Source organism: Chiloscyllium plagiosum, chromosome 17, assembly GCF_004010195.1.
Source record: "Chiloscyllium plagiosum isolate BGI_BamShark_2017 chromosome 17, ASM401019v2, whole genome shotgun sequence".
Lineage (NCBI taxonomy): Eukaryota > Metazoa > Chordata > Chondrichthyes > Orectolobiformes > Hemiscylliidae > Chiloscyllium > Chiloscyllium plagiosum.
Window position 1 is genome coordinate 3104698 of NC_057726.1, and position 16188 is coordinate 3120885.

Below are 16188 nucleotides of genomic sequence, written 5' to 3' on the forward strand. Positions count from 1 at the left end.
TTGCCCAAAACGTCGGTTCTCCTGCTCCTTGGATGCTGCCTGATCTGCTGCGCTTTTTCAGCAACACATTTTCAGCTCTGTTTCCGTGCTGTACATCTCTCTGACTCTGTCTTTTCATGTATTTTCCCAATCTTCCAACATCAATCTCTGCCCCCATCAATCTCTGCCCCATGTCTTCATATTTTCTTGTTAAAATTGAATATCCTTGCTTCAAATTATACTTCCTCACTTTTAACCATAAGGTAAATTTCGATTTTATTGCGGTCACTCATCCCTAGAGCATTTTTTTTGAGCAAGATTGAACTAGTTCTGACTAAGTTACAATCGATAAGGTCTAATCTAACTTTTTTGTGTGTGTTCGTAGGTGTATTGGTATCTGGCCTGGTGTAGCATAATCGACATTTTGTTTTTACTCAATGATGCCCAGATCCACTATATCATCGCAAGGTTGTTCCAGGGTCTTTAAGAAGTTGTTATTTGGCTATTATTTCAATAGAAATGCAAATATTATGGTTCATAATGTCAACTTTCAGTTTTATTAAACGTTTGGCAATCAAAATTTCTTTTGGCAAAATGCCAACTAGAAATAAAACTAAATCGTTGATTTGAAAGGGCAATTCATCAGGTAAATTGGAAAAGCATCGCACCTAACTTTTTATTCAGTCTTCCCTCACAACTTTTATTCCAGATTTCTTCAACGATTTGGAAAAGTTAACTTGTCGAGCAGTGTTTTTGAGTTAATGTTGCAGAGCCATGATGTTACAGGTTTCCCAGAGAGATGCTTGTTTTACATCTTTTAAGATTTCATTCTGCATAGAGTGCTGCTGGTGTTGTGCAGGGAGAGAAGGGAAAGGCTGGCCGAGTGGGGGAAGGGTCTGGTCACTGGAATATGAAGGCAGCCATGTTGGCTGCTGACTGAGCGAACGTCACGGAACAGGGGGGAGAGAGAAAGGGAAAGGCCGGAGCGGGACGGCAGAGGCAATCCGCATTCATCCGCTGCTCCAACTCGCTCGGAGAGTGGTGGGCACTGCACAACTGCCATCATGAGTGGGGGTACTCCTTACATCGGTAGTAAAATCAGCCTGATCTCCAAGGCAGAGATCCGATATGAGGGGATTTTGTACACCATCGACACCGAGAACTCGACCGTCGCTTTAGCCAAAGGTAAATGGCGTAGAGCGGAAGGCGCCGGGCCTAGGAACACGGCCCCATCTCATCTGAATAACTCTGGTTTATAATAATCTCTCACATTTCGACATCTTATCGCGAAATTTTGTTTTTAAATTTAAACCTCGAGCAGTTTATCCCTTGTTAAAAAAACTAAAATGGCGGGATTTGTCAACAAGAGCTTCAGTTCCGTCAAGTGTATTTAATTGTATTTCAACCTGAGCATTAATTTGGCTGTTTTCTTACTGTCTTGGCCAGGGAGGTGGGGAATGTGAATTTTATCTATATATTCTAATTGGATGTGGTAAAGAAAGTGGGGAGTGGTCGTTGGTTTTAAAAACAACCTGCTACCCATATCACCATAAAAATAACTAACATTTCTTTTTAATATTTATTTATATAACTCATCAATTTTAAAATGAATGGCTTCTAAATCAATACGATGTATTCGTCAAATCAGATGCGCTCTTGTTCTCTACAGTTCATTGTCCCAAGGAGCCTCCGTTGTTGTGGCTCTCATCCCCAGTTTAGTGTTTGTAATGTTTATGTTGCAGTCTTCTCAAACCAAAGTGTAATACGGACGATTCAATGCGCAAACTTTTAAAATGTTGGTTGCAGTAACTTGCATTTATCTAGTTATAATGAAACAATATCCTAATTGCTATTTTGAAGTTGTAAATCTTCACCATTCAGAATTTCATGTTTTGAGTTTATTTTTGTCTAGTTATTAGAAGGTAACGTGTTATCAATTCCCCCCGCCCCCTTTTTCTTGAAAAATATACCAAAAGAAATTAGATTTTAATTAATCTGTGAAGATGTTGGATTGATTTGAGATGGTAATTTTCTGAGGAAGTGTTTTAGCTAGAAGTATAAAAATGCACTTCAAATGGCATTGATCTGTCTGATTACTTGAATTAAATATGCATCTGTCTTTCTGTTGAGAGGGGTTAGTTCAATAGTGACAGGCTTCCAACAAACTAGAAAATCTAAAACACTTTTCATTCTGGAACATCTAATAAGGTTTGACTTTTGTTTGTTTTGCCTACAATGATTTTGACAAAACGTGTGCTCTTTAATAAGACTTTGACTATCTAACGTTGCGTTTTTAAGAATTGGAATTTATCTATAATTGGAGTCGGCACCACAACACAATTAATCTAGAACAATTTCATAAATTTGTGGAATATAAAAAGAAAGCGATTCTGTCTGTGGCAGCCCTTTGTTCAAACAGTTTAATAGGTTTCATTTTTCTGTTTGTTCTCTGTAGCCCTGCAGATTTTGTCCATCTAGTTTTCTTTTTAAGGCCATGATGGAATCTGCTTTCTCCATCTTTTCTGGTATTGCATTCCAGATTACACCCTGAATACAACAAAAATAATTCACAGCACTGTTGGTCTTTTGCTAATCTCCTTAAATTTGTCCCCTCCAGTTTTCAACCCCTCTGCTCATGGGAACAATTCCTTTGTACATTGAGTAGATGCATTCAATCAAATCTCTTCACAAAAAGGGAGAACTGCCCCAGTTTCACCAATTTAAACTTGTAACTGATCCCTGGAATGAGAAACTTTGTAGATCTATCTGCACTGATTTCAAAATCTTCCTAAAGTCTGTACTCAGAAAGAAAACATTAATCTCGTTCAACTGGTGTATTGTGTACTATCAGTTGAATGAAACAACCTTGCTTCTGTACAATGTATGCTTCTATTAACTGACGTCTGTAAGTGAGACCTGAAGTTGTCCAGGATTTGAATTGATAACATGAGAATCCTCAAAGTTTGTGAGAAGATTTATAGCTCGGGTGCTCGTTGTTGTGGTTCTGTTCGCCGAGCTGGGAATTTGTGTGGCAGACGTTTCGTCCCCTTCTAGGTGACATCCTCAGTGCTTGGGAGCCTCCTGTGAAGCGCTTCTGTGATGTTTCCTCCGGCATTTACAGTGGTTTGAATCTGCCGTTTCCGGTTGTCAGTTCCAGCTGTCTACTGCAGTGGCCGGTATATTGGGTCCAGATCGATGTGCTTATTGATTTGAATCTGTGGATGAATGCCATGCCTCTAGGAATTCCCTGGCTGTTCTCTGTTTGGCTTGTCCTAATAGTAATGTTGTCCCAGTCAAATTCATGTTGCTTGTCATCTGCATGTGTGGCTACTAAGGATAGCTGGTCGTGTCGTTTCGTGGCTAGTTGGTGTTCATGGATGCGGATCGTTAGCTGTCTTCCTGTTTGTCCTATGTAGTGTTTTTTGCAGTCCTTGCATGGGATTTTGTACACAACACACACAAAAGAAGTTGCATCAAGACACGTTTCAAAAGGGCCACAACACACTGCAGTACACCAGAACTGCAAAAAGAGGAAGAAGAACACCTGTACAATGTATTCGCCAAAAACGGATACCCCGCGCAATTTCATCAACAGATAGCTAAGAGAAAGACAACAGAACGAGGACATGCCGCAACCCAAAGGACTAGCCACACTACCATACATCAAGAGCATTTCCGAACTGACAGCCAGACTACTGCGACCACTAGGACTCATAACAGCACACAAACCAACAGCCACTCTCAGACAACAACTCACCAGGACGAAGGACCCGATACCCAACATGAGCAAAACTAATGTAGTGTACAAAATACCATGCAAGGACTGCACAAAACACTACATAGGACAAACAGGAAAACAGCTAACAATCCGCATACATGAACATCAACTAGCCACGAAACGACACGACCAGCTATCCTTAGTAGCCACACACGCAGACAACAAGCAACATGAATTCGACTGGGACAACACTACTATCATAGGGCAAGCCAGACAGAGAACAGCCAGGGAATTCCTAGAGGCATGGCATTCATCCACAAACTCCATCAACAAACACATCGACCTGGACCCAATATACCAACAACTACAGCGGACAGCTGAAACTGACAACCGGAAGCGGCAGGGACAGACCACTATAAACACCGGAGGAAACATCAAAGAAGCGCTTCGCAGGAGGCTCCCAAGCACTGATGATGTCGCCTAGCCAGGGGACGAAACGTTTGCAACAAAAGCTTCCAGCTCGGCGAACAGAACCACAACATTTTGCTATAATGCAATAGTTGTTTCTCTTCAACCTCGCGCTATGGAAAACTTAGCGAGTTTTGAGAAGATTTAGAAACCTGCTAGAAACAATTGTGCTGTACAAGATCAGTAGAACGTTTGTGTTGACCAAACAACATCCACAATTCGTCAATCATGTTATAGCTAATTTGCACTGTGATGAAATGGCGTTATAGCAGAACGTCCACTGTGTCTCAAAATGCACATGTGCCATCAATGCTGCTGTCTGTCATGCCTTGAATCCTACATCTTTTTAAAAACTCTTTTTCAGTGACAAAGTATAGAATCATACATTGAAAGAAAGCCATTTGGACCACCAAGTCCACGCCAACTTTCTGAAGACCATTCCACCCGACCCACCCCCTAACCATATCCCTGTAACCCAGCATTTCCTATTGCTAATCCACCCAGCCTACACATCCCTGGACACTATGGAAAATATAGCATGGTCAATCCACTTAACCTGCATGTCTTTAGACTGTGGGAGGACACCGGTGTATTTGGAGGAAACACACAAGGAAAACGTGAAAACTCCACACAGTCACCCGAGGATGAAATTAAACCCTGATCCCTGGCGCTGTGAGGCAGCAGTGCTAACCACTGAGCCAACGTGCCACCCATTTTCTTCCGTTTTATCGTCTTGTCCCAACATCATGTATTAACATTCTTTTCTCCCTTGTACTTGCCCAATTAAATGTGTATTAAGGAAACGTGTACCTGCCTTGGAATTGAAGGGCAGAGATTCACGAATTTGATTTGTGACATCAGGTATTTGTCCAATGATTAGAAGCTGAGCAAATGAAGCACATTTTCTGGTGTTATTAGGTGTTCTGATTTAAACATATATAAGATTAACAAGGAGTTTAATGGGCTAGCAGTTGAGGCTTTCTCCCTGCCTGAGTAATCTGGAATGCTGGCATGGACTGAGGAATACAAAGACAATCATTGAAAACTAAAATGAGAAACGATCAGTCTAAGATTGAGAGTCTTTGGACTTCTGTGTCTGAGAGTTGCATAGGTTCCATGATTAAAAATCTCTCCGTAATAAATACATTCATTGTGTCAGGAAATTTAGATGTAGAATTTCAACAGTGTGGAAACAGGCCCTTCGGCCCAACAAGTCCACACCGACTCTCCGATGAGTAACCCATCCAGATCCATTCCCCTACATTTATCCCAGACGAAGACATCTAACTTAGGTATTCCTGAATACCGGCCAATTCACCTAACCTGCACATCTTTGGACTGTGGGAGGAAACTGGAGCATCTGGAGGAAACCCACGCAGACACAGGGAGAATGTCCATACAGACAGTCGCCCGAGGTGGGAATCGAACCCAGGTCCCTGGTGCTGTGAGGCTGCAGTGCTAACAACTGAGCCACCGTGCCGTGACACTGATTGAGAGACATGGAAATGAACAGGAAAGTGGACTTGGGGCTGATCTTCGGCCTCAATCATGTTAAATATTGTATTAGATTTGCAGAACTGTATGGGGTGAATAAGAGCACAACAAACTAGTTTCATGTCTCCTCCCTATTCCACATGTTCACTACAGTGTGGGTAAAGAAATTTCTCCCGAATCCTCAAGTGGATTTATTACTGTCTTAGATTTATAACACCTAAAAGGTGAGAACATCTTGTCTCTAACCGATCAAATCCAATCACTGTGTTAAATTAAGGTTTCCTGTAGTCACCTGTTTTTTTTTGACCAAACTTGCCAATATTGTGACACCTTTGGGGAGCACCTTGTCCCAAAGCCTGAAAGACAATGTCAGCTTCCCCAGCAGCAAATAGTATTGTTGCCACTGGGCAATATTTTTGTATGAATCACGGGAAGGAAAGGATGCATTCTGAAGTGATCAGACGAGTCTGACCTTGTGCTGGCCATGTGAGCACATGTAAACAAGGTCTGAACTTTCATTGATATTAGAAAGGTTCCTGGTAACTTGTCCACAATCATTGGATTAAAACACTTCTGTTATTTCACTTTTTACTTAAAGAATTGTCAGACAAGCTATTTTGTTTATTCACTTAGTTAACACTATTGTAAAATTCATTCAGTCTTTGGCCTTTGAGCATTCGTTTGAGAGAATCATTTCTGATCAGTTGTTTTTGAGATTAGGAAGGCAAAAAGAGAAATCTGAACTGATGACTGCCCTGAGCTTTTTGATTGAAGTAAAGATAGTCTATGTCTGTTCTGACTGCCTTTGAGAATTCAGTGGTCAGCAACATTTACTTGGTGACAATGGGATGGATTGGGATAAGATCTATTTTTTTTTCCTGATGTATCATGTATTAAAGATGATTCCTAACATTCACTTCAACACATAGATGCTGTGTCAAAGCCCAATGTAGCATTTTAGGCTCCTTACCTTAGATGTGGAGGCAGTGAGTAAGGTCACGATTGGACCATAGGAGCTTAGGACAGCTAGATGGGAGGGTGAACTGAGAAAAATGCAGAGATGCTTCAGTGTGATTTGGACAACTTGAGTGGGTAGATACACAACAGATCAAGTATAATGCGGATAAATATGAGCTAACCTACTTTGGTACCAAAAAGTAGGAACGCAGATGAATATCTGAATGGCAATTAAATTGGAAAAGGGGGAGGTGCAACAAGACCAATGTGGTGCTGTACACCAGTCACTGAGTGTAAGCATGCAGGTGCATTAGGTGGTGAAGAAGGCAAATGATAAAGTGAGATGATTTGAGTACAGGAGCAGAGATATTGTGCTGCAGTTGTGCAAGGCCTTGGTAAGACCATACTTGGAGTATTGTGTGCAAGTTTGGTCTCCTGATCTAAGGAAGGATGTTCTGGCTATAGAGGGGGTGTAACAGATGTTACCAAACTGATTCCTGGGATTGCAGGACTGACATGATGAGAGAATGAATTTGTTAGGACTAATTCCTTAGAGTTTAGAAAATGTAGTGGAATAATTTCATAGGTTTCTCTGAGATTCCATCAGGACTACATGGTAAATGCAGGAAGGATGTTCCGTATTACTGAGCCCAGAACCTGGGTCAAAGTCTAAAGATACAGGATAGGCCATTTAAGACCTAAGTGAGAGATGTCTTCAACCAGAAAGTGGTGACCTTATGGAATTTTCTACCGCAGAATACTGTTGAGGCTAAAACGTGATATTGCTCTTGGGGCTGAAGGGACCAAATGAATGGGGAGAAAGTAGGAGCAGGGTACTGAGTTAGATTATCAGCCATAATCATATTGAATGGCAGAGCAGTTTTAAATGGCCTACTCCTGATCATGTATTATATTCTGAGAGAAACGTAGAAAATAAGAAATAGAAGTAGGCCACTTGGCCCTTTGAACCTGCTTCATATTCAACAAAATCATGGCTGATCTGATTGGGTATAATTTCACCTTTGTGCCTACCCTCTAATCCACCCTCCACTCCTGTCAATGGTGGTGAATTCCGAAGATGCGTAACCCTTAGAAATTCCTCTTTATCTCTCTTTACTCTTCCATTTGAAACTGTCATCCGAGCTTCAGATTTCCCTGTGAAGCGGAGCATCCTTTCGGCATCTGCCCTGTAATACCCCAGTCTCTCTCAGGATAGATTCATAGTACAATACAAAGCGGAAACAGGCCCTTCAGCCCAAACTGGTCCATGCTAACCATGGTGCTTATTCAGCTAGTTCCAATTGCCCTCATTTTGGTCCCTCTAAACCCTTCCCATCCATGTTCCTATCCATGTACCTATCCGAATGGCTTTTAAAAGTTGCTACTGTACCTGCCTCAATCACTTTCTTGTGCAGTCCATTCCATATATGCACCACTCTCTGTGTGAAGAAGTTGCCCCTCAGGTCCTTCTTAAATCTTTACCCTCTCACCTTAAAACTATGCCCTCTAGTTTTCAATTCCCTGTCCTCGGTGGGGGGGGGGGGGGAGAGAGAGAGACGATGTGCATTCATCCTATCTATACCCCTGATGATTTTATACGTCTCAATAAGGTCACCTTTCATATTCTTTGTTCCAAGGACAGAGTCCAATCCTGGCCAACGTTTCCCTATAACTCAGGCCTACTAGTCCTGGCAACCTCCTCGTAAATTTTCTTTGCACTCTTTCCTGTTTAACTATGTCTTTCCTATAACAGGAAGACCTAAATTGTACACAACACTCCAAGTGCAGCATCACCAACGACTTGGACACCTGCAACATAACATCCCAACTGCTAAATTCACTGCCTCGACTGATGAAGGCCAGCATGTTAAATGCCTTCTTCACCACCCTGTCAACCTGTCTCACTGCTTTCAAAAGATTATGTACTTTTTCTCCTCTGTTCCACAACACTCCTCAGGAGCTTACCATTTACCATGTAAGTCCTACTTTGATTTGACTTTCCGAAGTGCAGCACCTCACACTTAGCTGCTTTGCATTACATTTGCCAATCCTCAGCCCATTTTCCCCATCTGATTAAGATCCCTCTGTAAATTTTGTTAACCTTCCTCGCTACCAATGACACCTCTTCATTTTGTATTGTCCACAAACTTAGTATTCATGCCATGAACATTCACATTCAGATCATTTATGTAAATAGCAAATAACAAAGATACCAGCACCAACCCTTTGGCACACTAGTCGTCACAAGCCTCCAGTCTGAGAAGCAACCATAAACCATCACCCTCTGCTTCCTACAATTGAACCAATTTTCAATCCAGTTAGCTCGCTCTCCCTGGATCCCATGTGAACTAACCTTCATGGCTAGCCTGCCGTGCAGGACCTTGTCAAATGCCTTATTAAAGTCCATACCGACAGCATCCACTACACTACCCTTATCTATCCTCTTGATTACCTCTTTGAAAGATTCGAAAATATTTGTCAGACATGACTTTCCGTGCACAAATCCATGCTGACTATCCCGAATCAGATCTTGACTATCCAAATGTTGGTTTATCCTGTCCCTCAGTATCCTCTCCAACAACTTGACTACCACTGATTTAAGGCTGTTTGCTACCTTTCTTAAACAATGGGGCATCATTAGCCAACCCCCAGTCTTCCGAAACTTCACCAGTGGCTAGAAATGAAGCAGAAATCTCTGCAACTTCTTCCCTAAATTCCTACAATGTCCAAAGATGAACTTGATCAGGCTTAGGGGATTTATCCACATTAATGTGCTTTAAGGTTACAAACACCTCTTCTTTGGTAATATGTACGTGGTCCAAAACGTGCCCACTTGATTCCCTTAGTTCCTTAGCATCTATGATTCTCTGCTCAGTAAACACTAAGGAGAAATATTCATTTAAAAATCCCCCATCTCCTGTGGCTCCACACAGATTGCCGGACTTATTTTTAAGGGACCTATTCTGTCCCTAGTGTGTTTGAATAAGATCATCTCGTCCTCGTTGAAACTCCAAATGAGTATAGGCCCAACCTGCTCAGCCTTTCTTCATAAGACAGCCCTTTTATCCCAGGAATCAATCAAGTGAGCCTTCCCAGATGTGACCCCAATGCACTTTAAAGGTGATGTAAACTGTTCAGTGTTCCAGCTATACTCTCGCCATTGCTCATTATAGTTATAACAAGAAATCCCTGCTTTTATACTCCCCTCGTCTTTGCAATAAAGGCCAACATTCCATTTACTTCACTAGTTTTACTTGCTGTACTTGCCCATTCATTATTTGTGTATGAGGATCCCGATAGCAGTATCACAGTGTTATGAAGTCTCTCTCCATTTAAATAATCTATTTTTCTTCCCTCCAACCTCACTTTCCTGCATTATACTCCACCTGCCAAAGTGATTGGATTCCAGCATCTGTAGTTTTTCTGTCTCTGGACAAAGTACACAGGCAGGAGACCAGAAGAACACAACAAGCCAGGCAGCATCAGGAGGTTGAGAAGTCAATGTTTAGGGTGCAACCCTTCTTCAGGTCTGGGGCTGGGTGTAGGGGGAGCTGCAGATAAAGCAGGTGGTGGGGGCAGGGTGGTCAAGTGGGGAAAGCTGATGACAGGTAAAGGTTAGTCAATGGGAGGATTGAATCTGGTTGGTGGCAGGGAGGAGTGGAAGGGAGGGGGAGGAGCTGGGAAGAGAGGTTATTTGAAATCCGAGAACTCAATGTTGAGTCCTCCGGCCTGTCGGCTGCCCAGGCGGGCAATGAGGTGTTGTTCCTCCAATTTGCAGTTGGGTTCATTGCAGCAATGGAGGAGGCCAACGATGGTCATGTCGGAAAGAGAGTGGGAAGGGGAATTCAAATGGGTGGTGACTGGAGGGTCTGGTCAGCCCCTGTGGTACTGCATCAGGTGCTCCCAGTGTGGTCTTCTCTACATTGGGGAGACGAAACATAAATTTAGGGGACGGTTCGCCAAGCATCTCAGGTGGGCCCGCATGGGCGGATTGGACCGTTTTAATCCCCCTTCTCACTCCCTTTCTGACATGACCATCCTTTGGTAGTATTATGAGTCTTTGAGTTAGCCCTTGGAATGGTCCAGCTGCAGTTGGTTAGAGACCTGTGAGGGCACAACAACCTGAAACAGAAAGGGACTTGACAGTATTAATGCTGAGAGAATGTTTTCCCCTCCATAGGAGAGTGTGGGACCAGAGGACAGTCTCAGAATGAAGAGGTGCCACTTCTAAGACTGTGAGATGAGGAATTTCGTCTGAGAGTTGTGTCTTCAGAACACTTTGATGTAGATCAGCCATGATCATTCTCAATGATGGGGCAGGCTTGAGGGGCCGAATGGCTTATTCTTCTTCCCATTTCTCATGAGTAAAAAACAAAAAACTGGAGACTTGACTGAAAGAATTCGAATGTAAGAAAAGACTGAGGTCCACATATCACTTATTGAATTGACTAACACTCTGCAAACAGCATCATTTCATCATTGCTAAAAGGAAAAACTGAACTTCATCTTGTGGTCTTGGACTTTTGATCCACAGAACTATTTGCCCTTCTCTATTTCCCCACCCATGATATTTGTGCCGAACCATCTATCTTTTGTCTTAGTTGAGAATTAGTGTACAAGTAATGGGGTTTGAGCGAGGTATAGTTTAAGCTGCATCGTAAATTAGTAACTCCATTTTGGTTTGGATAGTTCTTGAAGTTTGTTTACAATAAACATTTGTTTTTACAGTTAATGACAAAGCCTAGTATGAATGTGTTTTGCCCCGAACAGCAGTCAGTCAGGCAAATTGGTCATTGTTGAGTTTAGTGACACCTTGTGGAATAGTCGGGCTTGATTATCAACACTCTTTTCCAAATTGTTGTAAAATATTGTCATACAGAACAGAAACAGCCCCTTTGGTCCAACTCATCCATGCCATTTAGATATCCCAATCCGACCTAGTTCCGTTTGCCAGCATTTGGCTCTTATCCCTCTAAAAACCTTTCTAATCATATATCCATCCTTTTAAATGTTGTAATTGTACCAGCTTCCACCACTTCCTCTGGCAGCTCAACTCATACGTGCACCACCCTCTGTGACAAAGTTAACCCTTGGATCCGTCCTAAATCTTTCCACCCTCACTTTAAATCTATGCTCTCTTGCTTTAAACCCCTCCCTGCAGAAAAAGAACTTGGCTATTAACCCATTCCGTGCCCCTCATGATTTTATGAACCTCTGTAAGGTCACCTCTCAGGCTCTGACGCTCCAGGGAAAATGAACCCAGCCTATTCAGCCTGTCCCTGTAGCTCAAATCCTCCAACCCTGGCAACATTCTTGTAAATCTTTTCTTCACCCTTTCAAGTTTCACAACGGCCTTCCTGTAGAAGGGTGACCAAAATTGAATGCATCCACTAGTTTTCATTCTGCATCTGAATTGTTCCATCCTCAGTGTAATAAACTTTTCAAACGAAGTCCGGAAATTGTGCTACAATGTCACTATCTTCTCCCAAGCCTCTGGCCTATTCCTAAAGTTTGCAATGTTGTATGCTTCTCAATTTGGCAATTGTTTTAACTTTGTTAGTTAGACATGCAATGCATCTTTCTCGTGCAAGTATGAGAATTATTTGAGAGTTTTGAAATCTCCTGAAGTGTCTTTGAATTATCATCTTCTGTTTTATATTTTCCCATGTTTTCGTAGTCCACTGTCAACACTCTGTCACCATCATTTTGGAATTTTACCTTTAAATTTAAAGCATTTAAATTTCTCAACCAAGTTTCTACTTAAATTGAATGTGAAATTATTCGTAGACTTCTGGGCTCCGGTGAGAAGGCCATTCCATCAGATGAGAATGAGGAAATGGGGCCTACATTTTTCGAAACCACAGGGATCCACAATGTTCATCACAATCCCAAATAGAGGTGGGCGTTTTTCAGACAGGAGAAGAGTTGAAAGTGATGGTCCCATGGTCTGTGTAGGGACCCATGCTTTTTGTGAGGTAACGATTTGGCGATGAGTATTGAGGGCAAAATTTCTAAATGTACCAATAGACTAAGCCAGGAAGAATAGTGAATTGTGAGGATGATCCTGAGTGAATTCAGAGAAACGTTGATATGTTGGCCAAATGGGCAGACATACGAGAGATGAATTTCAATGCAGAAAAATGTGAGGTATTGCATTTTAGTAGAAGAAACATTGAGAGACAATAGAGTCGCAACGTAAAAGTTTGAAGGGAGTACAGGAGCAGAAGGAGTTCTAGGTTCAAGTATAGGTGGCCAGGCAAGTTGTACCAGTTGTGGAGAAGGTTTATACTCTTAAAAGAAAGCAAAGAAGTGATGCTACATCTCTACAAATCATTGGTCCAATCACATTTGGAGTGGTGTGTTTCGTTCTGGGTACCTTATTTAAGGAAGGATGTTTAAGCCCTGGAGAGAATGCCAATGAGATTTACGTGACTGGTACCAGGAATGAGGGATTTTAGATACGAGGAAAACTTTGAGAAGTTGAGCTTATTCCCCTTGGAGCAGAGAAGAATTTTGACAGCGTAAAGGAGGATATTCAGTTTCTACTAGTTGGTATGTCAGTGTCTGGACGTCACAATTTCAGAATTGATGAAGAGTCACTGGAACTGAAATCTTAACTCTGCTTTGTGTCCAAAGCTGCTGCCAGACTTGTTGAGTTTCTCCAGCATTTTGTTTTTGTAACATCTGGACAATATCCAGACTGAAAGTGACAAGTAACATTTGCACTACACAAATGCCAGACAGTCTAGTCACTGTTGTTCAGTGGTGTCACCAACGCTGAATCCCTCATGATCAAAATCCTGGGATTACCATTAACTAGAAACTCAACTGGACTCGGCGTGGATAAAGGACAAGACTGGGAGCTCAACATGCCAGGATTTATAAGTTTCATTGGGGGCAGGGAAGAGTGGAGTGGGCATTGTATAATTGATAAAGGAAACCATCACTGCAGTAATGAGGGTGAATATCTGAGAAAGGTCTTCAAAATGAGGTCTTTTGGGTCAACCTTAGAAATAAAAAAGGGGCAATTACCCTTCTGGTATTATTTGACAGGCCTCCTAACTGTAATAGACAGATATACGTAAATCACAGTAAAAGTAAGAGAAACGAAGTTATAATTAGAATATTACAACGCAGTACAGGACTTTTCGGCCCTCAATGTTGCAGAACCAATCTGAAGCCCAAATTACCAACACTATTCCATTCTTGTCCATATGCCTATCCAGTGACCACTTAAATGCCCTTAAAGCCGGCGAGTCTACTACTGTTGCAGGCACTGCGTTCCATGCCCCTACTACTCTCTGAGTAAAGAAACTATACCTCCCTGACGTCTGTCCTATATCTATCACCCCTCAATTTAAAGCTATGTTCCCTTGTATTAGCTTTCACCCTCCGAGGAAAAAGGCTCTCACTGTCTACCCTGTTTAACACTGGTTATCTGATATGTCTCGATTAAATCACCCCTCAGCCTTTCCTCATAAGATCTTCCTTCCATACCAGGCAACATCCTAGTAAATCTCCTCTGAACCCTTTCCAAAGTTTCCACATCCTTTCGATAATGCAGTGACCGGAACAGTACACGATACTCCAAATGTTGTAGGAGACTTAAGTTTGCTGATATTAATTGAGACTGCCTCGGTCTGAAAGGATGAGATGGGGTGAAATTTTTCAAGTGTGTTCAAAAGAGCTTTTGCTGCCAGTATTTAGGTAATCTGACTAGAGATGGGCCAGTGCTCGGCCTAATCCTGGAGAATGAAGTCAGTTAAGTGGTTGAAGTTTGCAAGTGAGCATTTTAGGGATAGTAACCATAACTTTGTAAGTTTCAAATCATTATGCAAAGGAATAAGGATAGTGTCGAAGTTAAATGTCTAAATTGTGGGAAGGACAATTTCACTATCATTAGACAGGATCCGGTAAAAATAGACTGGGGGCAGCTACTTGCAGGTGAGCCTACATTAGGAAAGTGGGTGTCTATTAAAATTGAGAATTCCTAGCCAGTGTGTTCCTGTGAGTATGAAGGACAAGGGCAGCAAGTCCAGGCAACGCTGGATGTCAAAGGATATTGAGAGTTGGATAAAGAAGAAGAACTATATGCCACATAGGGCACAGTAATAAGGAGAGGACTTTCAAAAGTATAGAGAATGTAAGTGGTTATTTAAAAAGGAAATTTGGACAAGAAGAGGCTACAGTATATCTTTGGCAGTTGGGTTTAAGAAAAACCACGAGATGTATTTATTAATATATTGAGAGTAAGAGAGTTAGCAAGCAAAGAGTGAGACCTATTAGAAACCAAAGTTAAAATTCACAGAATACCAGGTTATAGTCCAACAGGTTTATTTGGAAGCACGAGCTTTTGGAGAGCTGCTCCATCAGGTGGTTCTGGAGTTTTAGATCATAAGACACAGAATTTATAGAAAAAGTTTAGTGTAATGCAACTGAAATTATATATTGAAAAAAATCTGGATTGTTTGTTAAGTCGCTCATCTTTTAGAATGACCGTGGAACCGCCAACGTTCTCTGTACTTATGAAGGGTCTGTCCTGTTTTTACTGTGCTGTACGTGGCACATGGTTTTTCTTCTTTATCACACTTGCAATATCCCTTGACATCCAGGGTTGCTTGGACTTAGTGCCTTTGCCCTTCTTGCTCATAAGGACGTATTGGCTACGAATTCTGAATTTTAATAGACTCCCACCCTCATCATTATTAGAAACCAAAGGGCAAACTGCGCATGGAGCCAGTGGAGGTTTTAAATGAATGTTTTTCATGTATTCACAGAGGAGAAATATTGTAGTTGGGGTGGTAAGATTCGAGAACACCTTAAGGTTGGTGAGTAGGTGTTAGAGGTTTTCGCAGCCGTACAGATGCATAAATCACCAGGGCCTAATGAGATGTATTACAGGCTGCTCTGCGGAGCCAGGGAAAAGACTGGAGGGCCCTGGTAATACTTTGCAGGCCCCAGTCACGAGATGATAAGATATGGAAGATATAGACTGTAGGGAAATAGATGGTGACATCTTGCAAAATGTCCAGTTTACAGAGGAGGAAGTGCTGGATGTCTTGAAACGGTTAAAGGTGGATAAATCCCCAGGTCCTGATCAGGTGTACCCGAGAACTCTGTGGGAAGCTAGAAAAGTGATTGCTGGGCCTCTTGCTGAGATATTTGTATCATCGATAGTCACAGGTGAGGTGCCGGAAGACTGGAGGTTGGCAAACGTGGTGCCACTGTTTAAGAAGGGCGGTAAAGACAAGCCAGGGAACTATAGACCGTGAGCCTGACCTCGGTGGTGGGCAAGTTGTTGGAGGGAATCCTGAGGGACAGGATGTACATGTATTTGGAAAGGCAAGGACTGATACAGGATAGTCAACATGGCTTTGTGCATGAGAAATCATGTCTCACAAACTTGATTACGTTTTTTGAAGAAGTAACAAAGAGGATTGATAAGGGCAGAGTGGTAGACGTGATCGATATGGACTTCAGTAAGGAGTTCAACAAGGTTCCCCATGGGAGACTGATTAGCAAGGTTAGATCTCATGGAATACAGGGAGAACTAGCCATTTGGATACAGAACT

General features: G+C 42.1%; 1 protein-coding gene across 4 annotated transcripts in view; it reads left to right on the forward strand.

The window, feature by feature from the left end:
- Window positions 1–873: 873 nt before the first annotated feature.
- The window catches only part of LOC122558193 (protein LSM14 homolog A-like), a 93055-nt gene continuing 77740 nt past the window's right edge, over window positions 874–16188 (forward strand). The window contains exon 1 of one of the 4 annotated variants that reach the window (XM_043706512.1): window positions 874–1164. In XM_043706512.1, coding sequence (XP_043562447.1) covers window positions 1044–1164 — 121 coding nt within the window. In that variant the 5' untranslated portion in view covers window positions 874–1043. The remainder of the gene's footprint in view (window positions 1165–16188) is intronic. The other 3 variants (XM_043706514.1, XM_043706511.1, XM_043706513.1) reach the window with 3 other exon arrangements.